We start from the raw sequence: 26,168 nt of genomic DNA, 5'->3' as shown, positions 1-26,168 counted from the left end.
AGCTCGAGGTCTGGTGGGACCGGGTGTTGGGTGGGGGACCCCCAGGTATCGGGTGAGTGCACGGGCGCAGAGGGGCCCAGCCGGGACGGGGAGGCAGAGCAGCCGCAGACCCTCCGTGCAGTATCGTGGGCCCGGCGGCATCTCCTGGTGGCTCCAGACGGGATGCTGTCGGACGTGGTGGGAGGCACCGCCATGTGGGTCGCAAGCGTGGTAAAGAGCTGTTTGTTCGCTTCAGAGAAAAAGAAGAAGGGAAAAAAAAAAACAACCATCAGAATCCAGCTTCCTCACAGAGCTCTGGTTTGTTTTATCTTGAAAGAGTTCTGCAGCCGTCTGTGTCCAGAGCACCGTGAGCAAACAGCCGGTACCTTCTAGAACACTCTCTCGCGATGGTCTTGAAGTCTCTCTAGAGCCAGAGGGGCCCAGCAGGAAAGAAAGGAGTCCTGTCCCTCCCTAGAAAGAACCCTGGTCTCTTTAGGTCAGAATGGAAGCCCTTTGTGATAGGGATGTAAGGCTTCCCCTGGAGGTCTGTGAGTAAAACGATGTTTGCCATATTAATTTGCTTTTGGAGCGCCGTGTAAGACAACCCGTTTTCCGGACCGATTCGGAAGTCCTGCACTGTCCACTTGTGTGTTCGTTCGTGTGCTGGACCAGCAGGCGGGGCCGGAAGTTTGGGCTGGCCCCCGGGGGGGGGGGGAGCTGCTGGGGGCGTGGGGAGGAGTGGGACCCTGCAGCGGCCTCGGGGGTGCACGTGGGACAGAAGTGGTCACTCACGGGGTGTGACCTGGAGGTGAGGCAGAGAAAGCAGTGCCCGCCCTGGAGGCTGGGCCCTCGGGGACAGTGGGCGGACTGGTGCCCACAACGGTTCTTAAGGCTTTGGGACCCGAGGTCCCTGCTGCAGCGACAAGGCCCTGCTGTGGGGGCCTGGTCTTGGCCGACCAGCCGTCACCTCCGGGAAGGCAGTTGAGGGCCCACCTGTCTGAGAACGGCCGTCTGCAGGGCCTGGAGCCCCAGGAGAGCCCTCCCTCCCAGAGACTCCAGGGCAGGCACCGTGCTGGCCCGGAGGGAGGGGGTCGTCATCCCCCTGTTGGTGAACCACCACCTCCATCAGGTTCCGAAACGTCCCCTCCCTCCCGAGGGGAACCCCAGACCGGTGACGCTGCTGCCCCTGGGCCCCTTCCCCAGCGCTGGCCACACCCCAGACCGGGGACGTTGCTGCCCCTGTGCCCCCTTCCCCAGTGCTGGCCACACCTGTCCACGTTCTCTTTCTGCGGGCCCACGGGTCCCGGCCATTCTTCTGGAGAGGATCAGACATCGTGTGGCGTTGGGGTCCGGCTCCTCTCCTGTCTCCGAGGTTCACACACGGTGGCCGCGTCAGCCTCTGTTCCTTTCACGTCCGAGTGATGCTCTGCGGAGCAGGGGGCGGGGGGGCATGGTGGACCCGGGCAGGCCCGTGTCCACCCTCGGCGGCTGCGCGCAGGGCAGGCCCGTGTCCACCCTCGGCGGCTGTGCGCAGGGCAGGCCCGTGTCCACCCTCGGCGGCTGCGCGCAGGGCAGGCCCGTGTCCACCCTCGGCGGCTGCGCGCAGGGCAGGCCCGTGTCCACCCTCGGCGGCTGTGCGCAGGGCCGCTGGGAGCGTGCCGCGCCTGTCTGTCAGAGAGCCGGGGCTCCCTTCTGGGGGGGGGGTCTGGGAGTGCCCCGTTGCTCGGTTCTCACCGGACTTCTGTGTGGCTGGACCGCTTTCCCGTTCCATTCCGAACGGACCGAGTTCTGGGTCGGCGTCCATTTCTCTGCCGGGAGCACGCGGGCCAGCACCGCGTCGGCTCCGTCCCCTCCTCGCCCTCTGGACCCTTTCTCCATGTCACCAAGGTCGTCTCGCATCCCTGCGCCATCCTCCGATGACCTGGCCACCTGCCAGCTGGCCTCCTCTGCAGACTTAATGAGCACACTTCCTGTGCTGTCATTTAAGTCACTCACGGTGTGTTAAAGGCCCAGGGCCCCGGACGGACCCACCTAGACACAGCGCGCTGGCCCGACACGCCGCGCTCACAGCCCGCCCTCTGCGTGTGTCCGCTGGTCCCCAGAGCCACACCACCTGCCCAGATCCAGACTGTGCCTGGGACAGGGACACAGACACGTGCAGGCGGTCCTGGCTGGCCTGAGGTTGCGGTTGGACACACACACACACACACACACACACACACACACACACACACACACCCGCCGCTCTCCTGCTGGGACAGGGACACAGACACATGCAGGGCAGTCCTGGCTGGCCTGAGGTTGCGGTTGGACACACACACACACACACACACACACACACCCGCCGCTCTCCGCCTGGGACAGGGACACAGACACGTGCAGGGCGGTCCTGGCTGGCCTGAGGTTGCAGTTGGACACACACACACACACACACACACACACACACACACACGCCGCTCTCCTGCTGGGACGGCCCGTGGCTCTGGCAGGGCCAGGTGCATCTTGTAGTCAGACTGGTGTGGACCGGGCTGGAAGCTGTCTCAGGCAGCAACAGGAAGTCATGAGAGCCGTGGAGGGTCGGAGCCACAGGAAAGCACCCCTGGAGACCCAGGAGACCCCCAGGCCTGTGTGTGAAGCCTGGGTCAGCTCCACCCAGAGGCAGCGTTCACATCCGAAAGGGCCTGGGCCCGGGTCTGGGTTCCCAGGGACATTGCATGTCCTCTGCCCTGTGAGCACCTCCCAGGCCACAGCCGGCGATGGCGTCTTTGGTGTGTGTTTGGGGCAGAGAGGGGAGGATGTGAACAGGACAGAGAGCCCCCTGGTCAACCAGTGGTGGAAAACGGCTCTGGACCCTAAGTGAGGACCTGTGGCCCCTGGGGGCCACGTGGGATCCTGGCCATGTCTTCCCTCTCTGGGCCTGTCTTCGAGTCCTCCCTGCCCATCAGGAGGAAGGACAGGCTGAGGAGAGGTCTTCTCCCGGCCCTGGTTCATGCCCGGAGGCTTCCTTCTCAAGGGCCCAACCGAGTCAGGTCAGCGAGAGCCCGCGTCTCCATGGCACAGTGGGGGGTGCGTGCGTACCACGTGTGGGGGCCGCCGGGGGCTCTGCCCGGCCCACCTACCCCAAAGCCTCGGCCGTGTGCCCGTCCAGCTGGATCCAGGGTTTCCCTCTCCGCAGGTGGGGGCCATCGGTGACGAGGAGGACTGGGTCACACTGTACGAGGAGGAGAATGAGCCCGAGGCCCAGACGCTGGAGATCCCCAACCTCACGCCGTACACGCATTACAGGTGAGAGGGCACGGGCCCGCCAGCCCAGCGGCGTGTGTGTGAGTGTGTGTGTGTGTGTGTGTGTGTGTGTGTGTGTGTGAGATGTTTCCAAGGGGCAGTAACAAAAACTGAGCCTGTAGGAGCAAGATGCACGTTGGAGACCCTGGCTAGTTGGCTCAGTGGTAGAGCGTCGGCCTGGCGTGCAGGAGTCCCGGGTTCGATTCCCGGCCAGGGCACACAGGAGAGGCGCCCATCTGCTTCTCCACCCTTCCCCCTCTCCTTCCTCTCTGTCTCTCTCTTCCCCTCCCGCAGCCGAGGCTCCATTGAAGCAAAGATGGCCTGGGCACTGAGGATGGCTCTGTGGCCTCTGCCTCAGGCGCTAGAGTGGCTCTGGTTGCAACAGAACGACACCCCAGATGGGCAGAGCATCACCCCCTGGTGGGCGTGCCGGGTGGATCCCGGTCGGGCGCATGCAGGAGTCTGTCTGTCTGCCTCCCTGCTTCTAACTTCAGAAAAAAATCCAAAAAAAAAAAAAAAGATGCATATTGGAGTCTTGTTTCACGGGAGCTGTGCCCCCGATGTGGAGTCAGCAGCGTTTTCCTTCTGTCCACTCCAGCTGGCAAGACGCCCTGTAGGAACAGCCCCCCGACAGGCAGCCAGACCTGCTGCTCTTCCTTACAGAACCCCACGCCCTGTGTAGACGGAGCGGACGGCCCGGTGACAGCCCTCCACTCCCCGGCTCTGGCCCGGGGGCTGCCCCGCTCACTGACCAAACCCGAACATGCCGTTTGGCCTTTCGCTTCCCGATCCTGAAACCTGTTGTTCAGACAGTAAATCCTTGGCCTGAACACGGGCAGCGTGACCGGGGGCCGTTTGTGACGCCGTAACTTCCCGTCAGATCATCGAAGGCGAGGCGTTTCCAGTCACCCCCAGATGTGCAGGCTGACGGCGTCACACCGTCCTGCCCGGGCGGGTGCCTTTCCTCAGACCAGGGGACGGGAGACCACGAATGACCAGTTCAGGGGGTCGGAGGGGAAATGCCGTCTCTGTGAAGTGAGGGTGGAAACAAACCCCTCGTGGGGGAGGCCGGGTTTCCGGTGATGGGGGCAGGCGAATGGAGGCACCAGACACCCACTTTTAGAGAAAGCGTGTCGTGTGAAGCGGGCGGCCGGGCCGTGAGACCGGGTGAAACTAGGGCCCGCTCTGTCATTAGCTCCGAGAACGGAACCGGCTCTTATAGACCAGGGTCCCTGTCTTCAGCTCAGGCGAACGGAGGAAGCCCCTGTCATGAGTACGCGTGTGCTTCAGCTGTTTCTCTCGTAGGTGAGTTCAGGTCAGGTCACTGTAGGTGTGAGCACGGCAGAGGTGGAGCTGAACGCATGAGCAGAGGGTTTCCAAGAAACCTGCCCCCACCCTCACCGCCTGGACCAGGAAACGGAGACGGGTCTGGTCGGCCAAGGGTTCGTCACCGACGGGGTTAGAACCCCACGGTGTGGATTCTGGGGGGCCATCGCCCGTCCCCCAAATGGACAGGGAATGGGGGGGGGTGCACAGGTGCCCTCAATCCTCAGAGGGACACTGGGCTTTCAAAGCTGTCATTTGGTGTGACGTTCCGAGGCTCCAGCTCCGTTCAGGAGCCACTTGAACTCTGACCCCCTGATACGACCTTCCGCCTGAACCAGCCGACTGCAGCTGATGACAGAGCCCTGGTCACACTGCCTGCCCAGTTATGTGTTGTGTGGGGATTTGGAATCATTGATTCGCAGTAGATTCACCACACCTGCCTTGTGGTCTTTTCAGGGAAAGGGCCATATACATAGCTTGTTTTTATTTCATTTTATTTATTTTTTTGTATTTTTCTGAAGTTGGAAACGGGGAGGCAGTCAGACAGACTCCCACATGCGCCCGACCGGGATCCACCCGGCACGCCCATCAGGGGGCGAAGCTTTGCCCACCAGGGAGCGATGCTCTGCCCCTCCGGGGCGTTGCTCTGTTGCGACCAGAGCCACTCCAGCGCCTGGGGCAGAGGCCAAGGAGCCATCCCCAGCACCCGGGCCATCCCTGCTCCAATGGAGCCTTGGCTGTGGGAGGGGAAGAGAGAGACAGAGAGGAAGGAGAGGGGGAGGGGTGGAGAAGCAGATGGGCGCTTCTCCTGTGTGCCCTGGCCGGGAATCGAACCTGGGACTTCCACACTTCAGGCCAACACTCTACCACTGAGCCAACCGGCCAGGGCCTGCATTTTTCAATGAGCCCAGGTAGAAAGAGGGTGCCCCTGAGCCCGGCCTCCAGGACACGGGGCTGAGGTTTCCTTGTCCCTGTGTTGATCCGTCTCCCACCTCACCGTCCGCCGCAGAGCGACGCTCATGGTCCGTTGTCCCTGCAGGTTTCGGATGAAGCAGGTGAACGTGGTCGGGGCCAGCCCTTTCAGCCAGTCCTCCCGGGTCATCCAGACGCTGCAGGCGCCCCCCGACGTGGCCCCGGCCAGCGTCACCGTCCGCACCGCCAGTGAGACCAGCCTGCGGCTGCGCTGGGTGGTGAGTTGGGAGGCGAGCGGGGCTGCGGGCGACGTCCGGACTTCCCAGGGGCGCAGGAGAGCCCAGCGGGGGTCACTGCCCAGCCCCGCCTCCGTCCCCCAGTCAAGGCTCATCTCGTCATTAAGCCAAAAAGTATCACGTTGTACCGTTGGCGCTGGCCCTCGGGCCAGCCCAGGCGCCCTCGTTAATCAGTAGCGCTCGGCGGGGGCCCCGTGGGTCCGAGACCCGTCCGTCTTCTGGGGCGGGGGCCATGGGGCCTCCAGCTGGACCCGGAAATCCGTAATCCAGGTCAACACGGAACTCAGTGTTTGTACGAGGGCCGGCTTGCTATTTAATCAGGACATTTTCCTGCAAGATGAGGCCAAAACGTTATTAAAAGAAATGACAGTCCAGCCCGATTTACTGATGGGATTTCATTTAATTAACAGAAGACAAGTTCCAGGGAAAATGCCGTTTCTAAGAGTCTGCTCTCTCAGAACATATTGGCCATCGCACTGGCCTTCTATGACAGGCCCCCTGCTCGGTGACCGCTCTGTGCTCGCTCGGCCGGGGCCGGTCCCGAGATGTCGGCTCACGCGGGCTCTCTCCCTCCCCCCCCTCCCCGCCAGCCCCTGCCCGACTCCCAGTACAACGGGAACCCCGAGTCAGTGGGCTACAGGGTCAGGTACTGGCGCCCAGACCTGCCGGCCCCGGCCCTGGCCCTGGTCATCAGCGACCGGCTGGAGCGGGAGTGCAGCATCGAGGAGCTGGAGGAGTGGGCCGAGTACGAGCTGCAGATGCAGGCCTTCAACGCCATCGGGGCCGGGCCCTGGAGCGCCGTGGTGCGGGGGCGCACGCGGGAGTCAGGTGAGTGGGGCTCCCCCCCCCGCCCTGCAGACTCAGCCCCTGTAGCATCCCCCCCCAGACGGAGCTCATCCCCCCCGCCCTGCAGACTCAGCCCCTGTGGCATTCCCCCCCCCAGACGGAGCTCATTCCCCCCCGCCCTGCAGACTCAGCCCCCGTGGCATCCCCCCCAGACGGAGCTCGTCCCCCCCGCCCTGCAGACTCAGACCCTGTGGCATTCCCCCCAGACGGAGCTCGTCCCCCCCGCCCTGCAGACTCAGCCCCTGTGGCATTCCCCCCAGACGGAGCTCGTCCCCCCCGCCCTGCAGACTCAGCCCCTGTGGCATTCCCCCCCCGCCCTGCAGACTCAGCCCCTGTGGCATCCCCCCCCAGACGGAGCTCATCCCCCCCGCCCTGCAGACTCAGCCCCTGTGGCATCCCCCCCCAGACGGAGCTCATCCCCCCCGCCCTGCAGACTCAGCCCCTGTGGCATTCCCCCCCCCAGATGGAGCTCGTCCCCCCCGCCCTGCAGACTCAGCCCCTGTGGCATCCCCCCCAGACGGAGCTCGTCCCCCCCGCCCTGCAGACTCAGCCCCTGTGGCATCCCCCCCCCCCGCCCCGCAGACTCAGCCCCTGTGGCATCCCCCCCCAGATGGAGCTCGTCCCCCCCGCCCTGCAGACTCAGCCCCTGTGGCATCCCCCCCAGATGGAGCTCGTCCCCCCCCGCCCTGCAGACTCAGCCCCTGTGGCATCCCCCCCAGATGGAGCTCGTCCCCCCCGCCCTGCGGACTCAGCCCCTGTGGCATCCCCCCCAGACGGAGCTCGTCCCCCCCCGCCCCGCAGACTCGGCCCCTGTGGCATCCCCCCCGCCTGCAGACTCGGCCCCTGTGGCATCCCCCCCCCGAGACGGAGCTCGTCCCCCCCGCCCCGCAGACTCGGCCCCTGTGGCATCCCCCCTCCCCCTGGAGACGGAGCTCAACCCCCCCCCCCTGCATCTCCCTGGTGGCCGCTCACGGGCCCGTCCCACCAGCGTCTGTGTTGACAGTGGTCCTGACCCCGGAGTTAGGTCACCCTCAGCGAGGATCCAGGTAGAACTCCTCGGAGCCCCAGGGCACTGATTTGAAACCAGTGATGAGTTCTGTGTTGGCTGGACTGACGCTACTTTCTGAGCGAGGGAACGTTTTCCCCTCGGTGGTGAAAACAGGTGCGTGGAGACGGGAAGGAAGAGCTGTGTAACAGGCGCCATGTCCCCCCCTTGCCCCCCCGCCCCCCTCCCCCCCCCGCCGGAGTGCGATCCGGGACTCACCATCCAGGATGTGACTCGGTCCGGGAAGCACGCGACAAAGGCTTCTCTCTTCTCGTCCTTTGTGCCTCGTTCCCCCAGTTCCCACCCGTGTGACACCGGACGGGTCTGACCCCGGCCTGGCCGTTACCAGGGTGCGCATGTAGGTGATGGGGTAGACTGACCCGGACCTTGGTCCACTTTAGCCACACGGTCCAAGCTGGTGTTTCCTCCAAAGGCAAAGGCTCTTGGCTGGTGCGTGACTTGGTTTCTCCCGTATTTTCTTCTCTGGTGGGGGAGGGGGTGGGGGGGAGGGGGCAGAGGGACAAGCTCCTGAGAAACAGAGCGACCGGCAGGTGCAGAACGCTGTTCGTGAGTGCTGGGACCCTCGGACGGATGGACAGATGGACGGACAGACAGACGGACGAGAGCCTCTGAGGACCGGCCGTCCCGACGGCTTCATGCTTCCAGGAGGACCCGTCGGCAGCGAGGGGTTTGCCAGGGGACCCGGGGCCGCATCTGCGCGTCCTCCAGCTTCCTGCGAGCCTTCCCCGTTAGAGACCCAGGACTGAGGCGCATCTGTGCGTCCTCCAGCTTCCTGCGAGCCTTCCCCGTTAGAGACCCAGGACTGAGGCGCATCTGCACGTCCTCCAGCTTCCTGTGAGCCTTCCCCGTTAGAGACCCAGGACTGAGGCACATCCCCGTTAGAGACCCAGGACTGAGGCGCATCTGCGCGTCCTCCAGCTTCCTGCGAGCCTTCCCCGTTAGAGATCCAGGACTGAGGCGCATCTGTGCGTCCTCCAGCTTCCTGCGAGCCTTCCCCGTTAGAGACCCAGGACTGAGGCGCATCTGCACGTCCTCCAGCTTCCTGTGAGCCTTCCCCGTTAGAGACCCAGGACTGAGGCGCATCTGCGCGTCCTCCAGCTTCCTGCGAGCCTTCCCCGTTAGAGACCCAGGACTGAGGCGCATCTGCGCGTCCTCCAGCTTCCTGTGAGCCTTCCACGTTAGAGACCCAGGACTGAGGCGCATCTGCGCGTCCTCCAGCTTCCTGCGAGCCTTCCCCGTTAGAGACCCAGGACTGAGGCGCATCTGCGAGTCCTCCAGCTTCCTGTGAGCCTTCCCCGTTAGAGACCCAGGACTGAGGCGCATCTGCACGTCCTCCAGCTTCCTGCGGGCCTTCCCCGTTAGAGACCCAGGACTGAGGCGCATCTGCACGTCCTCCAGCTTCCTGCGAGCCTTCCCCGTTAGAGACCCAGGACTGAGGCGCATCTGCACGTCCTCCAGCTTCCTGTGAGCCTTCCACGTTAGAGACCCAGGACTGAGGCGCATCTGCGCGTCCTCCAGCTTCCTGCGAGCCTTCCACGTTAGAGACCCAGGACTGAGGCGCATCTGCACGTCCTCCAGCTTCCTGTGAGCCTTCCCCGTTAGAGACCCAGGACTGAGGCGCATCTGCGCGTCCTCCAGCTTCCTGTGAGCCTTTCACGTTAGAGACCCAGGACTGAGGTGCATCTGCGCGTCCTCCAGCTTCCTGTGAGCCTTCCCCGTTAGAGACCCAGGACTGAGGCGCATCTGCGCGTCCTCCAGCTTCCTGTGAGCCTTCCCCGTTAGAGACCCAGGACTGAGGCGCATCTGCGCGTCCTCCAGCTTCCTGTGAGCCTTCCCCGTTAGAGACCCAGGACTGAGGCGCATCTGCGCGTCCTCCAGCTTCCTGTGAGCCTTCCCCGTTAGAGACCCAGGACTGAGGCGTCCTCCAGCTTCCTGCGAGCCTTCCCTGTTAGAGACCCAGGACTGAGGCGCATCTGCGCGTCCTCCAGCTTCCTGTGAGCCTTCCCCGTTAGAGACCCAGGACTGAGGCGCATCTGCGCGTCCTCCAGCTTCCTGCGAGCCTTCCCCGTTAGAGACCCAGGACTGAGGCGTCCTCCAGCTTCCTGTGAGCCTTCCCCGTTAGAGACCCAGGACTGAGGCGCATCTGCACGTCCTCCAGCTTCCTGTGAGCCTTCCCCGTTAGAGACCCAGGACTGAGGCGCATCTGCACGTCCTCCAGCTTCCTGCGAGCCTTCCCCGTTAGAGACCCAGGACTGAGGCGCATCTGCACGTCCTCCAGCTTCCTGCGAGCCTTCCCCGTTAGAGACCCAGGACTGAGGCGCATCTGCGCGTCCTCCAGCTTCCTGCGAGCCTTCCCCGTTAGAGATCCAGGACTGAGGCGCATCTGTGCGTCCTCCAGCTTCCTGCGAGCCTTCCCCGTTAGAGACCCAGGACTGAGGCGCATCTGCGCGTCCTCCAGCTTCCTGCGAGCCTTCCCCGTTAGAGACCCAGGACTGAGGCGCATCTGCACGTCCTCCAGCTTCCTGCGAGCCTTCCCCGTTAGAGACCCAGGACTGAGGTGCATCTGCGCGTCCTCCAGCTTCCTGCGAGCCTTCCCCGTTAGAGACCCAGGACTGAGGCGTCCTCCAGCTTCCTGCGAGCCTTCCCCGTTAGAGACCCAGGACTGAGGCGCATCTGCACGTCCTCCAGCTTCCTGTGAGCCTTCCCCGTTAGAGACCCAGGACTGAGGCGTCCTCCAGCTTCCTGCGAGCCTTCCCCGTTAGAGACCCTGGACTGAGGCGCATCCCCGTTAGAGACCCAGGACTGAGGTGCATCTGCATGTCCTCCAGCTTCCTGCGAGCCTTCCCCGTTAGAGACCCAGGACTGAGGCGCATCTGTGCGTCCTCCAGCTTCCTGCGAGCCTTCCCCGTTAGAGACCCAGGACTGAGGTGCATCTGCACGTCCTCCAGCTTCCTGCGAGCCTTCCCCGTTAGAGACCCAGGACTGAGGTGCATCTGCACGTCCTCCAGCTTCCTGCGAGCCTTCCCCGTTAGAGACCCAGGACTGAGGCCGCATCTGCGTGTCCTCCAGCTTCCTGCGGGCCTTCCCCGTTAGAGACCCAGGACTGAGGCGCATCTGTGCGTCCTCCAGCTTCCTGCGAGCCTTCCCCGTTAGAGACCCAGGACTGAGGCGCATCCCCGTTAGAGACCCAGGACTGAGGCCGCATCTGCGTGTCCTCCAGCTTCCTGCGGGCCTTCCCCGTTAGAGACCCAGGACTGAGGCGCATCTGTGCGTCCTCCAGCTTCCTGCGAGCCTTCCCCGTTAGAGACCCAGGACTGAGGCGCATCCCCGTTAGAGACCCAGGACTGAGGCGCATCTGCGCGTCCTCCAGCTTCCTGCGAGCCTTCCACGTTAGAGACCCAGGACTGAGGTGCATCCCCGTTAGAGACCCAGGACTGAGGCGCATCTGCGCATCCTCCAGCTTCCTGCGAGCCTTCCACGTTAGAGACCCAGGACTGAGGCGCATCCCCGTTAGAGACCCAGGACTGAGGCGCATCCCCGTTAGAGACCCAGGACTGAGGCGCAGTGGCGCAAGGCTCGTGGCCGCGTTACCCCCGCAGGTGTCGACAAGCTCTGTGTTCAGCCACTGGATCTCGGTGACAAAGTCAAGACCTTGGAAAGTTCTGAGGGACAGTTCTAACTTCAGTAATAGGCAGGTCAATAAAACATTTAAAAAAAAAACTAGGTAAAATATAATGTTTGACAAGTAAATGTGATTGATGCGCTCATGGGAAAAACGGGTCACTCCGCAGACGTCAGGGGCACCGAGGGGACGTCCTCTGTGTCCACCTGTGTCCTGGACGCTCAGTTCTGTGCCCGGCCCTGACCAGTTCTGAACATGCACACAGTACGTGGCCCAGATGCCCCCAGAAGAGAAATTAATGTGGAGCTCAGTGCCAGACCCCACAGCACAGCCACAAAAAGAAAAAAATAGACCCATTGGACTTCATCACTATGAACACTCTTCTTCAAAGAATACCCTAAAGTTTAAAAAAAACAACAACACATCAACCCCCGAATGGCAGAAACTCCACCAATCCTTTATCTGAAAGGGACCAGCAGCCAGAGGGCGTGTTTATGAAAACCTCCCACCTCACCATGAAGAGACAGCCCAGTTAACACTGGACCAAGGCTCGGAACAGCCGTGTCTTCAGAGAGGACCCACCCGGGTGTCACTGCCCGCCAGGAGGTGAACACGGGAATCACACCCTAGATGGCGAAAATGCCGTTGACCACAAGACGGACAGTAGCAGGCGTCGGGACCCCGTGGAGAAACGGGAGCCTGGCGTGGCGCGGTGGGGGGGGGGATTGTGGAATGGTGCGTCCCCCCCCCCCCGCGGAGGACGGCCCCGCCCGCCCTCACCACGCAGCCCCCATGCGGCCCCCACCCAGGATCTCCTGGCTGTGAACCCGGACAGGTGCGCCTGTGTCTGGCCGCAGGAGGGCCCCTCCCCAGGCCGTTTCCCGTCCGGAGAGTGCGAGACCGTCTCTGGGGTCACGGTCGCGGTCCTCGTGCCCCGACGGGCGGGTTGTCCGGCAGGAGCTTTGCCTTGTCAGCGCTCACACCCCTCTTTCTCCTGATGGGTCAGGTGTACAGAAAGTCGTGGTCTCCTGACGTGAACTGAACATTTGTTCAACTGGGAAGTTTCTGGCCCAGTGCTGTTTCTCCGGGAAGGAGAGTTGGGGTTCAGCGGGTGTCCCCGTCACAGCTTGAGGGACGTGGGTGACACAGACGTCGGGTGGTTTTCCTGCTGGGAAAGGGGGCCCTCGGGATCCCTGCCGGGCTGACCTTCCCATCAGCGGTGCTGGGGCTCGGCTGTCGGCCCGTCCTGGGGCGTCTCCAGCACCCCCGCCCCGTGGGTGGTCCTGTAGGGCTTCTAGAACCTTCTTCCGCAGAAGCTCCCCCCTCTGAGCCGCAAGCCCTCCCGCGGCAACAGGTCTGCGTCCTGCCGTCCTGGTCCTGCTGAAGTTGCTGGCCACCCGTGCCGGGCACAGAGCCCGCCCCAGCTGAGCACTGGTCCAGCCAGGTGCTCGCGGTGTTTTGGGGGGCGGGGTAGCAGGCAGGGGTGAAGGGGCAGCCAGGCTGAACGGCGGAAGGAGGGGTCGACGGGGAGGAAGGCAGCGGAGAGAGCTGAGGGGGTCAGCAGGAACCGCTGACCCGTCTGGAGCGAAGTGTCGCCTCAGAAGAAAGCCGCTGTCGCCCCGGACCCAGGCTGGGAACCATGGCCGGGGGCGTGGAGCAGGACAGCTGGAGCCACAGTGACAGAGTTGATGGCTTTGCGGCGTGACCTGGCTGGTGTCGTGACGCCGTGTGACAGAGCCCGGGAGGGTCAGGGCCTTCGGAACGGAGCGGGAGTGTGAGGAGCAGCGGCCAGCTCCAGCCAGGCGCCTGCCCGCGGAGCCGAGGACACAGGCGGGGGCCACACGGGGGCTTCCACGGCGGCGCCGAGGACGCAGGCGGAGGCCACACGGGGGCTTCCACGGCGGCGCCGAGGACGCAGGCGGAGGCCACACGGGGGCTTCCACGGCGGAGCCGAGGACACAGGCGGGGGCCACACGGGGGCTTCCACGACGGCGCCGAGGACACAGGCGGGGGCCACACGGGGGCTTCCACGACGGCGCCGAGGACACAGGCGGGGGCCACACGGGGGCTTCCACGGCGGCGCCGAGGACACAGGCGGGGGCCACACGGGGGCTTCCACGGCAGAGCCGAGGACACAGGCGGGGGCCACACGGGGGCTTCCACGGCGGCGCCGAGGACACAGGCGGAGGCCACACGGGGGCTTCCACGGCGGCACCAAGGACACAGGCGGGGGCCACACAGGGCTTCCACGGTGGCGTTTTTTTTTAAGGAAGGGGAATTTCTAGGACTCGGGACTGGAAGATTGGGTCAGGTTGGAAAAGGAGTTCAATCTACGTCCAAATAGACAACGGGCATGATTTTTCTATCACATCTTAAAAAACAAATACTTGATAACGAAATGGCAGGTTTTGGACTGGTCAGCTCGGAAGTGGCTGAAATTCTAATCCTGCCGCGTGTCCCTGCCCCGTCCCGAGTGGAAGCCCAGCTGTGCCCCGAGCACTGTGCCTGGCGGCTGCGTCACCATCACCTGCCCCGCCCTCCGGGGACGCGGATGGCCTCCAGGAAATGGACGCCCGCGTGGCCGCACCTGAGAAAATCAGCCGTTATTTGTAGGTCTGTAGTGAAAATTGGGCACTTACATAGTTTCAAAGCTTGACCCGCAGGAACCAGTGAAAGATCGGAGAGGTGGACCGGTGGTGTTGCCATGGCGACGGCCTCCCTTCTCGCCGCCAGGGAACAGAGTTTTTAGAACAGAGCCCCAATATCTTGGGCACACAGCAGAGCGGGGGAGGGGGGGGTCTCGTCTTATTTTTTTTAAAATGAAGTCAGATGAATCGGAGGCTTGCCTTTCCTTTTACCGATGTGACCCCTTCAATCCACAGTCGGGTGGACATCCCCGTTACCGCCCCGCATGCATGAAATGAGCCCGTGTGTCAGCGACGTCGCGGTCACCGCCATGGCGGAAGTTAGGACAGGCTCCGAGGACGGCAGGGGCCCTGAGGAGCCACCGTGGGCGGCACAGGGGAACACGGGGTGGCATGGGTGTGACGAGCACCCTTCCCGTTCAGAGAGCTGAGTAAACGTGAGGTGGTAAATATCCTTGACCTGGGACACCTACGTGCTCAAGCAGATGAGTATTTTTTTTTTTTTTTTTTGTATTTTTCTGAAGCTGGAAACGGGGAGAGACAGTCAGACTCCCGCATAAGCCCTACCGGGATCCACCCGGCATGCCCACCATGGGGCGAGGCTCTGCCCACCAGGGGGCGATGCTCTGCCCCTCCGGGGCGTCACTCTATTGCGACCAGAGCCACTCTAGCGCCTGGGGCAGAGGCCAAGGAGCCATCCCCAGCGCCCGGGCCATCTTTGCTCCAATGGAGCCTTGGCTGCGGGAGGGGAAGAGAGAGACAGAGAGGAAGGAGGGGGGGTGGAGAAGCAAATGGGCGCCTCTCCTATGTGCCCTGGCCGGGAATCGAACCCGGGTCCCCTGCACACCAGGCCGACGCTCTACCACTGAGCCAACCAGCCAGGGCCTGAGTATTATTTTGTTGAGCGACTGAGTGGCGTATTTGGGGAGGACAGGTTGAGGGACCTACCTACCTACTGGGTATAGGTGCCCGTTCTGTAGACAGACACCCTCGCTGACCTTCACTGGCGGCCAGTCCAAGGCCTGTGTTCTGGAGACGGACAACTTAGTCAGTAGAGAAGGGGGGGGGGTTGGGGAGAAGCCGCCACCTCCCAGATGCCCCCCCATGCCCTCCCCCTCCAGCTGCAGACCCAGAGGTGGGTGCAGACGCCTCCGGGCTCAGGGCCCCCAGCACCGTGTCCTCTCAGGCTGTGACTTGTGGCTGGGCCTCCCTTCCGGTCTCTCCCTCGGCCCCCGTGCAGAAGCTGCCGGCGTGGGAGTGGACTGGTCACCTCCGCTGAGTGACCACGCTGCGCTCGAGCCCACGCACGAATCCTGCTTTTTCCTGAACAGTTCTATTCGTTTCTGAGGGCTGCTGCCAACAGAGTACCCCCACCGAGTGGCTTAAAACCACAGAAATGGATCTGTCGCAGTTCTGGGGGCCAGAAGTGGGAGGCCGAGGTGTCGCAGAGCCAGCTCCCTCTACAGGCGCTAGGGGGGGTCGGACGGCCCACCCCAGGCCTCTCTCGGCTTCTGGTGGTCCTGTGGCGGCTGCGTTAGCCATCTGCCCGGGGCTTCCCCACGACAATTCCGGGAGGACACAGTTCAGCCTGTAACAAAGACCAAATCACTTGGTGTAGAAAATCCAGGGATGTTGGAAGCTGCATTACTGGGCAAACCCATGTGATCTTCTGTGTTCAGACTAACGGACTAACAGTGTAGCTCCCTTCATGGTTATTTTGTTACTAGGAGATAGTACTCATAAATGAATGAGTGGGTGGGTGGGTGGATGGATGGATGGATGGATGGGTATACGGATGGTGGGTGGATGGGTATATGGATGGTGGGTGGATGGATGGATGATGGATGGATGAGTGGTGGATGGATGGATGGATGGATGAATGGATGATAGTGGATGGATGATGGATGGATGGTGGGTGGATGGATGGTGAGTGGGTGGGTGGGTGGATGGATGGATGATGGATGGATGGATGGATGGTGAGTGGGTGGGTGGGTGGATGGATGGATGATGGATGAATGGATGATGGTGGATGGATGATGGATGGATGGTGGGTGGATGGATGGTGAGTGGGTGGGTGGGTGGATGGATGGATGATGGATGAATGGATGATGGTGGATGGATGATGGATGGATGGATGGATGATGGATGGTGAGTGGGTGGGTGGGTGGATGGATGGATGATGGATGAATGGATGATGGTGGATGGATGATGGATGGATGGATGGATGATGGATGGTGAGTGGGTGGGTGGGTGGATGGATGGATGATGGATGAATGGATGATGGTGGATGGATGATGGATGGATGGTGGGTGGATGGATGGTGAGTGGGTGGGTGGGTGGGTGGATGGATGGATGGATGGATGGGTATACGGATGGTGGGTGGATGGGTATATGGATGGTGGGTGGATGGATGGATGATGGATGGATGAGTAGTGGATGGATGGATGGATGGATGAATGGATGATAGTGGATGGATGATGGATGGATGGTGGGTGGATGGATGGTGAGTGGGTGGGTGGGTGGATGGATGGATGATGGATGAATGGATGATGGTGGATGGATGATGGATGGATGGATGGATGATGGATGGTGAGTGGGTGGGTGGGTGGATGGATGGATGATGGATGAATGGATGATGGTGGATGGATGATGGATGGATGGTGGGTGGATGGATGGTGAGTGGGTGGGTGGGTGGGTGGATGGGTAGATGAGTGAATGAATGAGTCTATACACAGCGGGCAGAGAAAGCCCCCATGAATGTTCCTGTGCCCACTGGGCACAGAGTCCTGGTAGGACTGTGGAGGGGAAGGAACAGCTGCTCCATGTGACACACCCTTCACAGCGTCTCACTTCAGCCTCTCCCGCCCTGGGAAGGGTGACGGCAGTGTCCTCATCTCACGGTTTTCAGAACAAATCGCCACAGGTCACCCACTAACGGCGAATCCGTGTGCTGGGCACCAGCACGGGAGAGAGAAGACCGGCTTGAGACAGGAGTGGGCCGGGCTTTCCCAGTGAGCAAATGGAACAGCCGAGGCACCGAGGACAGAGCTGCTTCCCCGGGTCACACTGCTCAGGACTCTCGCTGGACCTGGTCTTAGTCCTGAGCCCGTGAGCATCTCACTCCCCTGGGTCGGCCTCACAACTTCCCGGCTTCCGGTGGCGATTCTGTACCGTAGTGACCGTGGGAAGGTCACGTCCCCTGCAGAGGCTGCCCCCACAGGCTGTCCTGGGGGCCGAAGGAGAAGGTGCCAGGTCACTAACCACATACTCGCAAAGAGGCGGTGAACATGTCTTTCTCCTCCTCCTTGACCACGGAGGCTCTGGGGGGGCCGTGTCACCTTCAGGCCGCAGCTGGGAGCTGCCCTTTGCACGGTACCTGGTAAGGAAAACTCACCCCTGATTGTGCTGGGGACCTCCGGGTCCACCTTGTCCCATCTGAGTGATGCTTAGGGTTCAAATGGGTCCCCAAGGAAATTAGAGAAGCAAATTGAGGTCATCTAGAGTATCTTTAAATTGCTTTTCAAGTCCGACTGTTGTCTTTATGCACTTGGTATCTCTGAACGTATCGAGATGAGTTCGCGACCTAAGCAAGCAGAAAGGAGCGAAATCGTGGGCTACGGTGTCCGTGAGTCAGGAAGGGTGCGGCCGTGGCCTCTGTCCACCCAGCTCACTGTGAAAAAGCACCTCATTTCGGTGGAATGCATGCAGTGGCTTCCGGCTTTGCTCTCTCCGTCTGCGGCACCGGGGTAGTAACACCCATCTCGTCGGGCTGTTGTGGGGATGAAACGTGACCAGTAGATCACAGCATCACCTCACGCCCCACCTGTCCCCCTCACAATACCGCGGGCAGAGATGTTGGTGAACCGGCCTCTGAGAGCGGGGGTTTTCCACGGGAGATCCAAGTCTGTGGTCCCCACCCGTTCCTACGGAGACAGGCCGAGCGCACTCTCCTCCTGGGTGGACTCAGATACCACTGGGCTCCTAAATACCCAGGATTTGTGGAATTTGTAGCTCATATTAAAGAGATTTACATTTCCGTCCTGGCCCCAGAGATTTAATCTGGTCGCTGCAAAACGCTCAGAACACACTGCCGTTTCAAGGACAACTTGATTATTTGGGTAAAAAAAAAAAAAAAAAAAAAAATCGGACCTTTATTTGCAGAAGCCTTTAACAGGTGCTGGCTGCCGACTCGTGTCCCTCGTTCTTTGCAGTTCCTTCAGCCGCCCCTGAGAACGTGTCCGCCGTGGCGGTCAGCTCGACCCAGATTCTACTGACGTGGGCTTCGGTCCCCGAGCAGGACCAGAACGGCCTTATCCTGGGCTACAAGGTAAATGTTCAGGTGACCTTCCTTTGCTTAAGACAGGTCACCTCCTCAGGACACAGGTCTGCAACTCTGGCCCCCTTCCTGGCGTGCTCAGCGGTTGCCGTGTGCAAGGCTCCGTGCAGCCCGGGGACTCAGCTTTGCTCTGACAAGTTTAACACCCACGGGCCAAATGCGGCACTTAGACCCCGAGCCTCTGTGTTTCTCCACATGTCAACGGGGGGTGGTCATACTGGGGTTGGCACGAGAACGCAGTGGGTCGCTCTATAAAGTGCATCTCGCTCGTAAGTGCCGACCAAGGGAGTGTGTGATTCAACGCAAGTGTCTGCCCGTGTTGTCACCAACCGGTCAGTCCTGGGCAGTGGAATTGCTCGCTCCTGACCCGTGAGACCCCGGGCTTCCGCAGCACACGGCGATCACGTCGAGCGGGTTCAGTGATCAGACCTCCACACCACCCACCCGGGTCCTGGAGGAAAGTGCTTTTGCCAGTGCCCTTTGCACGCTCCCCCCGGTGACCCGGCCTTCTACGGCGTCCAGGTCACTGGTCTGAGCCCAGCTTTCAGTGGAGAGTGGCCACTCCTCTGAGACCGGAGCCCAGTTTCCCAATAAACCAGGGCACGGCAGGAGGCAGACAGCCTCTGTGCCCATCACGGAGTTCTCGTTGCAGAGCCCGTGACCCGCGTGGCTGCCTTTGGTGGCCTCGGTTCTTGCAAACTATGGCGAGCCAGCCGCCATGGCCCGGCCCCAGGTCCAGCCTCTGTGAGGCTGTAAAGCGCTTCATCACCATCTACCCGCACGTGGCAGTTAGATCCCTCCGCCTCCAACCAAGCAGCCCCGGGGGAGGAAGCGCGGCTGGCTGGCCCTGGCCCTGTGGGCGCCCCGTGCCCGCGGAGGGCTCTCGGTCGCCCCCCACGCCCTCACACCCGCCCCCCGCCGCCGTCTGTCCACATTTCAGATCTTGTTCCGGGCCAAGGACCTGGACCCCGAGCCCAGCAGCCACGTGGTGCGCGGGAACCACACGCAGTCGGCGCTGCTGGCCGGGCTGCGCAAGTTCGTGCTGTACGAGCTGCAGGTGCTGGCCTTCACGCGCATCGGGAACGGCGTCCCCAGCGCGCCCCTGCTCCTGGAGCGCACCAAGGACGACGGTACGTGTCCCCGCGCGCGTGCGCCCCGGACCGAGGGCGCCGCTGTCCTGTTTAATTTATGGGGTTTTATAACAGTTGCGGAAAACAAAACAAAATTGTTTTTCAGCCACTGAGTTTCTATGGCCCGTTTCAACCGGGAGCGAAGTTTTACGGCGTCATGATGAACCCGTGCGTTGTTTCCATGGTAACTCAGCGGCACGCAGGCAGGCAGTGAAGGCCACCTGGCCGGGCGGGGCCGTAAAACCCAGGAAGCCGCTCCTGGGGGTGTCTGCACAGACCCAGAGAAAACCCACCCCGCTTTACAGCCTCACAGAGGCTGGACCTGGGGCCGGGCCATGGCGGCTGACCCATGTGCCCGGGGGTCCCAGGAGGGCTGTGACCACCCCGTGCATAGGGTGAGGTCATGGGAAATCTGCAGGTGGTCTGCAGTCCTCAGCCACGCCCGGGGTGCCCAGGTGGCTTCCAGACCTGAACCGCAGGAACGGCTCCAGGGCTTCTGTTGACGGAAGTATAAACCATGTCAGTAGTCCCGCCCACTTAGCAGATGTCCGAGCTGACATGGGACACAGTGTAAGGAGTAGGTCAGATGGAGAAGCCCCCCTCCCCCAGAGCCCACCCCAGGGTCCCCAGCGTCTTCCAGGGAAGCACTTCTAGAGCTTCATAGGTCCCCAAAGGTCCCGTCTGCTGAGCTGTCCCTGTTCCTTGCACGTCACCCGGAGGCGCCCCCCACCCCCGCGGCCACACCTGACAGGGGTGGGGGGGGTGTCCGTCAGCCCCTCCCTCTGCCCTCCGGAGGCAGCGTCTCCAGGCCTGGGCGGATGGGAGTGGCCCTGAAGGTTGTCCTTTGCAGCACTGTGTGAAGCCACGGTGTGTCCCAGGTGACACGCGTGAGAGGGAAAGGGGCATTTTAGAAACTAGACCTTAAAGCTCGGCCAGCCGTAACTTTGTTCCTGAAGTGCATGTCGCAAGTCACGGAACGAGTTTTCTCTCCAGGGTTTCCCTTCCGTGGGAGCCCAGTGGTCACCCTCGGGGACAGCGGCGGGACCAAGGCCGCGTCACACTGACGCCGGCCTGCGTGTGAGCCCGTGGCCGCCTCCTGGCGTTTACTTTACCCAGACATGTTTAAAATGCAGAAGGCTGTTCTCAGTTGAATAGTTAGAGGCAGAACCCAGAGGCCCTGGAATGACCGTGACACCCATCACTGTACCGACCGGTCCGTGCCCGCTGCCCCACCCGGGAGGGAATCAGTCAGGACCACAGGAAGTTCTCACAGCGGCCACATACTCACGCACCTGTCCATGGGCGTACACCTGACTCCAAGGGCCACAGCCCACGCCCGCTTTCTTCATTCGTTTGTTTGTTTTTGTATTTTTCTGAAGCTAGAAATGGGAAGAGACAGTTAGACAGACTCCCGCATGCGCCCAACAGGGATCCACCCGGCTCGCCCACCAGGGGGCGACGCTCTGCCCACCAGGGGGCGTCGCTTTGCCGCGACCAGAGCCACTCTAGCGCCTGGGGCAGAGGCCAAGGAGCCATCCGCAGCGCCCGGGCCATCTTTGCTCCAATGGAGCCTTGACTGCGGGAGGGGAAGAGAGAGACAGAGAGGAAGGAGAGGGGGAGGGGTAGAGAAGCAGATGGGCGCTTCTCCTGTATGCCCTGGCCGGGAATCGAACCCAGGACTTCTGCACGCCAGGCCAACGCTCTACCACTGAGCCAACTGGCCAGGGCCGCTTTCTTCATTCGTGATGCACGGCCCCACACGGAAGAGTTACCGTGTGCACCTCAGCTCCGCTTTCTAGGAAAATGCGCTGGTTTGAGACATGTTATTTTGTCAATAATTGTCATCTCCCTTTCGAGTTGGGAGGGACTCGATCGGCCTTCTTACTCACCTGACGCCGGCTTCGCCAGTGTCAAGCCTGGAAAAGAGATCAGTTCCGATTGGTGAAATTTTCTTTCACTTATGAAGTGTGTTAGGTTAGTGTTGGTTAATGACACATAACCTTCAGGTGGACAAGACTAGAATTTAGTGCCTGTGCACGCTATCGTGAGCTCACCACTCGAAGTCTGGTTTCCTTCAGCTGCCGTGTACCTGACCCCAACACCCACTGCGCCCCCCATCCCCTCACCCTGACTCTTACCTGATGTACACGCCACGGCGCACATAGCGGCGGACCCGGCTACGTGCGACTCCCACTCACAGGCCTCCCAGTGTACCTTGAGCCGTCCGAGCAGATGGGCCAGGACAGGTGAACAGTGAGGGTCTTTTTCTCAAAATCATGAGGGAGCCAGACACCGCCCGTTCCATTCCGAAGCCATTCTCCCAGAACCCAGGAGTGTTCCACCCGTGCCCAGTGTCACCGCGGCAGTGACTGTGTTTTGGCTAGTTCCCTGCATCCTATGTGACCTGGTCACGGACCCAGGCAGAACGTCGGGAGGGCGCCTGGCTCACGGGACCTTTCCCTCCGTCAGCCCCAGGCCCCCCGGTGCGGCTGGTGTTCCCGGAAGTGAAGCTCACGTCGGTGCGGATCGTGTGGCAGCCACCGGAGGAGCCCAACGGCATCATTCTGGGTAAGGGGGGGGGGGCACGGGGGGGTGGGGGAGGTGGAAGGGACACAGCTCACGGCAAAGGGGCGGTTAGAGGGAAAACCAGTCTTTTAGAGGAGAGAGACAGAGAGAGAGAGAGAGAGAGAGAGAGAAGGAGGAGGAGCAGGAAGCATCAACTCCCCTATGTGCCTTGACCAGGCAAGCCCAGGGTTTTGAACCGGCAACCTCAGTGTTTCCAGGTCGACGCTTTATCCACTGCGCCGCCACAGGCCAGGCGGGAAAACCAGTCTCCCGCAGCCTGGCAACTTTCTGAACTGAGAGGTGGTGGGCGCCCCTCCTGTCCCGTGAGCGACGGACGCTCTTAGGTTTCTCGGCAGGCCGAAACTTGCGATTGGTCAGCCCGGACCGTCCCCAGTCATGGCCTGGAGGTTCACAGCAACACCATCTGTAGCTGACCCACCCTTCCGCCCCAAAGCAGCCAGGCCGTTCGGACGGGTCCTCGGGAAACAGCGGGCTGGTTGTCCACGGCAGGGACAGACCTGGGCTTCGCGGCCGAGGTCCCAGAGCCATCCCCCCTCCCCCCCGGCTGCAGGGCTCCCTGTCGCTGTCCCCTGTCCTCTGCGGAGGCCCAGCGTGGATTGCACGCCTCAGGCCCCAGGGAGAGTGTTTCCTTGTCATTTTTTATCCAGAGGAGCCGCTCTGATAACAGTGACGAAAAGCCTTAATTTCTCCTACTTCCCAAAGGCAGCAGCTTTTATTTTTTTTAAAAATCGTCGGTCCCTTTATCTAGTCCCCCTTTCGCCATGACAAACGAGGGCCCTCCGTGCGCCAGGCACTGCGTGCACCGGGCGGAGTAAGGAGCGAAGAGGCCGCGCCGTCCCCAAGATGCTCACCGCGCGGGCAGGGAGGCTCAGCTGTACCACGGTGGGCAGGAGACGGGAGACGGGAGAGATCACGGTGCCCTGTCATCTGCACACCAGGGAAAGGGGTCTCGGGGGGCGTGGCGGGGCTGGGAGGCTCAGCCGTACCACAGGGTGGGCAGGTGACGGGAGGCGGGAGAGATCACGGTGCCCTGTCATCTGCACACCAGGGAAAGGGGTCTCGGGGGTGTGGTGGGGTGGGAGGCTGTCTGGGGCTGGATCTTCTGAGGAAGTGGCTTTCAGAGCCTTGGAAGGAGAGGAGATGGGTGGGCATGCAGCCAGACAGGCCTTGCCCTGGGGGAGTGTAGACAGACCCGCAGCTGGCGATGTGGACTGGGACCTGCTGGGGCCACCCGGGACGCCGTGGAGGAAGTGGCCCATCTACGGCCCCGACTTTTAACACGGGGCATTTAACAGCAAGGGCAGCAGAGGCGATAGAGTCTCAGGCCCAGGTCAGTGTTCCGACGTGGTGTTTACCTAGCGCTGGCCACCCACAGCGGACCCCAAACACGTCACCTCCCGGTGGTCTAGGTGAGCCAAGACGGAAAGGTTAGAAACCTGAGCTACACACGTAGGCAGTGAAATTCACCACGAGTACCTGCTGTTGACGTTAGGACTGTAAGCTTTGCTTTGAAAAAAAATGGTTTCAACTCATTTAAAAAATAAAGTTTGAAAATCTATGCTGAGGGCAATGGGGAGTCGCCCGGAAGCTTCCGCGTGATTAGACGGGTCTTGCCGACAGCGGCTGGCGGCCAGCAATGGAGGGGGGAGCAGGAAGGTGGGTGCTTGTGGGGCTGTCACTCCGTTAAGACGGCCGGGGCGTCTGGAGCCGTGGATGAGAGGGCGCCGCGGGCCCCTCCCGCGTGGCTCTCCCCGTGGGGGTTCCTGGGGTTGTGAGGGAGACGCGGTTTGCTCTGAGTGCAGTATTTCTGACACGGGTGACCTCTGGGCCCGCGGGTTCTTCCTTCTGAGTCACCATGAGCAGCGGAAGGGGCCTCTGTGGGCGTGCGTTTCCGATCCTGTCCAGCTGAGACGGGAGGGCAGACAGACCGTGAGCGCCAGGCCCGGGGGGCGGGCAGGGGGTACAGAGCAGGTGGCCCCGCGGGAGAACCCCTGCACGGCTCCGTGGGCTGTGACCCAAGAACCATTTTGAGAACTCGGAATGTGACGGTGCTGGGGCCTTCCGGGACAGCGTGGTCGGTGCAGACGCGGGGTCTCCGCGGCCTGCTGAGCGAGGAGGCCCCGCCCTGCCCTCGCGGCCCCGCCCGCCCTGGCCCCGCCCCCCGCCCCGGCCGCGGCCCCGCCCCGGCCTCGCAGCCCCGCCCCGCCCCGGCCTGTGGGGGGGCCGGCCCCGCCCCGCCCTGGCCTCCCGGCCCGGCCCCCCGCTGGCCCTGCTCCGTGACCCCCTTTGCAATCACTGTCACATCCTGGCCGATGAGTCAGCCCTGGGAGTAGGCTCCACGGAGATGTGTGGCGGGAACATGTGCATGTCACGTGTCACGTGTTGTCTCTCTCACGCCTGTGCCCTGATACTGTGGTCGTGACTTTGAACAGCTCATCCAGGGTCTTCCTTGCAGAAGTGGGGAGGTCCTTTGGCAGGAAGGGTCTGTCCCTCCGCGGCTTGCAGACAGCTGTGTCTTCACATGCTCTCCCCTCCGTGGGGGTCCGTGTGCTAATCCGTTCTTACAAGCGCACCAGTCACAATGGCGAGGGCCACTCGGCGTGACCTCATTTCCCCTTAATCACTTCTTGGTCGATCAAATACAGCCCCATTCTGAAGTGCTCGGGGTTAGAGATTTAACATACAATTGTGGGGGTGACAGGCCCAAGGCAGCTCATGACATGTCCTTTGACCCTTTTCCCCTCGGGGGTCACCTGTCCCTTCTGGGTTTTCCCCTACCCTTTCCACGGTGACACAGGTGACACATCGTCAATACCGAGGGACCAGGTGTCCTGACCCTGAAGCCGGAGTCGGGGCTGGAGGCTGACTCTCCCGTTGAGCTCAAATATCAACCAGAGTGGTCACTGAGAGTGGTCACCGAGAGTGGTCACCGAGAGTGGTCACTGAGAGTGGTAGAGTAGTCACGGAGAGTGGTCACCGAGAGTGGTCACCGAGAGTGGTAGAGTAGTCACGGAGAGTGGTCACCGAGAGTGGTCACCGAGAGTAGTCACGGAGAGTGGTCACTGAGAGTGGTCACCGAGAGTGGTCACCGAGAACGTCTCACACACTGCCAGCGTTTTTCCTTTCTGCTTTGGTTGTTAATGATTTTTATGTAAATTTTACATTGTTACGTCGTCAGACTCCTGTCTTTCCCGGGGGGTCTGTGCCATGTTTCCTACCTTGCCCCCCTCCCCCCCCATTCCCGGTTGCTGGAACTGAGGGTTCACACTGATGAGACAAGGAGAAAGCTAGAACAGCTGTTTGGGGCCAGCTTATAGGAAGCCCCTCAGGTGTGGTGAGAAGTTCGAATTTTGATCTGCAGTCCCTGGGCGGGGGGGGCGGGGGGGAGTGTTCATTAAAAATTACAAAAACTTGGCCCTGGCCGGTTGGCTCAGCAGTAGAGTGTTAGCCCAGTGTGTGGAAGTCCTGAGTTCAATTCCCGGCCAGGGCACACAGGAGAAGCGCCCATCGGCTTCTCCACCCTTCCCCTCTCCTTCCTCTCTGTCTCTCTCTTCCACTCTTGCAGCCAAGGCTCCATGGGAGCAAAGTTGGCCCGAGCGCTGAGGATGGCTCCATGGCCTCTACCTCAGGCACTAGAATGGATCCAGTTGCAATGGAGCAATGGCCCAGATGGGCAGAGCATTGCCCCCTGGTGGGTCAGGCGCATGTAGGAGTCTGTCTATCTGCTTCCCTGCTTCTCGCTTCAGAAAAATACAAAAAATTTTTTTTAAAAAAATTACAAAATCTCAGGGAAGGGAACAGTGAGAGACGGAGCCTTCAGCCCCGGGAAACAGATGTTAAGTGACATCGCACCAGGTCACCCCCACGCAGAGAACTCCCACCTGAGCCTCCTCTGTGGCAATGGCAGCCGGTGGTAATTGTCAGAAATGTCACCGGGTCACCTGTCTGTCGCCTGGATGTTTATTACAGCTAGCGCACCAAATTGCCAATGCCGCGGGAGAGGTGGAGAAGCCGTTTCTACGGGTTCAGCCTGGTGTCCACGGGGCGGGGTGGGGGCGAGGGGGGGGGAGAAGGTCCTTCTGCAGAGCTCACTTTGCACCCGGAGACGCCAAAGCCTCCCCCGCCCCGGTGGAGCGTATCAA

General features: G+C 61.7%; 1 protein-coding gene and 1 non-coding gene across 2 annotated transcripts in view; one reads left to right on the top strand and one right to left on the bottom strand.

The window, feature by feature from the left end:
• SDK1 (sidekick cell adhesion molecule 1) overlaps positions 1-26,168 on the top strand; it is a 787,316-nt gene that overhangs the window by 683,123 nt on the left and 78,025 nt on the right. The window contains exons 23-28 of the mRNA XM_066342466.1: positions 3,155-3,264; positions 5,627-5,777; positions 6,386-6,623; positions 18,186-18,301; positions 19,251-19,440; positions 21,910-22,008. Coding sequence (XP_066198563.1) covers positions 3,155-3,264; positions 5,627-5,777; positions 6,386-6,623; positions 18,186-18,301; positions 19,251-19,440; positions 21,910-22,008 — 904 coding nt within the window. The remainder of the gene's footprint in view (positions 1-3,154; positions 3,265-5,626; positions 5,778-6,385; positions 6,624-18,185; positions 18,302-19,250; positions 19,441-21,909; positions 22,009-26,168) is intronic.
• On the bottom strand, positions 5,401-5,476 carry TRNAF-GAA (transfer RNA phenylalanine (anticodon GAA)). The gene has a single exon. It is a non-coding gene; the product is annotated as a tRNA-Phe (tRNA).

The sequence above is a fragment of the Saccopteryx leptura genome, chromosome 6 (assembly GCF_036850995.1).
Source record: "Saccopteryx leptura isolate mSacLep1 chromosome 6, mSacLep1_pri_phased_curated, whole genome shotgun sequence".
NCBI classification, from domain to species: Eukaryota; Metazoa; Chordata; class Mammalia; order Chiroptera; family Emballonuridae; genus Saccopteryx; species Saccopteryx leptura.
This window is presented reverse-complemented; position numbering and strand designations above follow the sequence as displayed.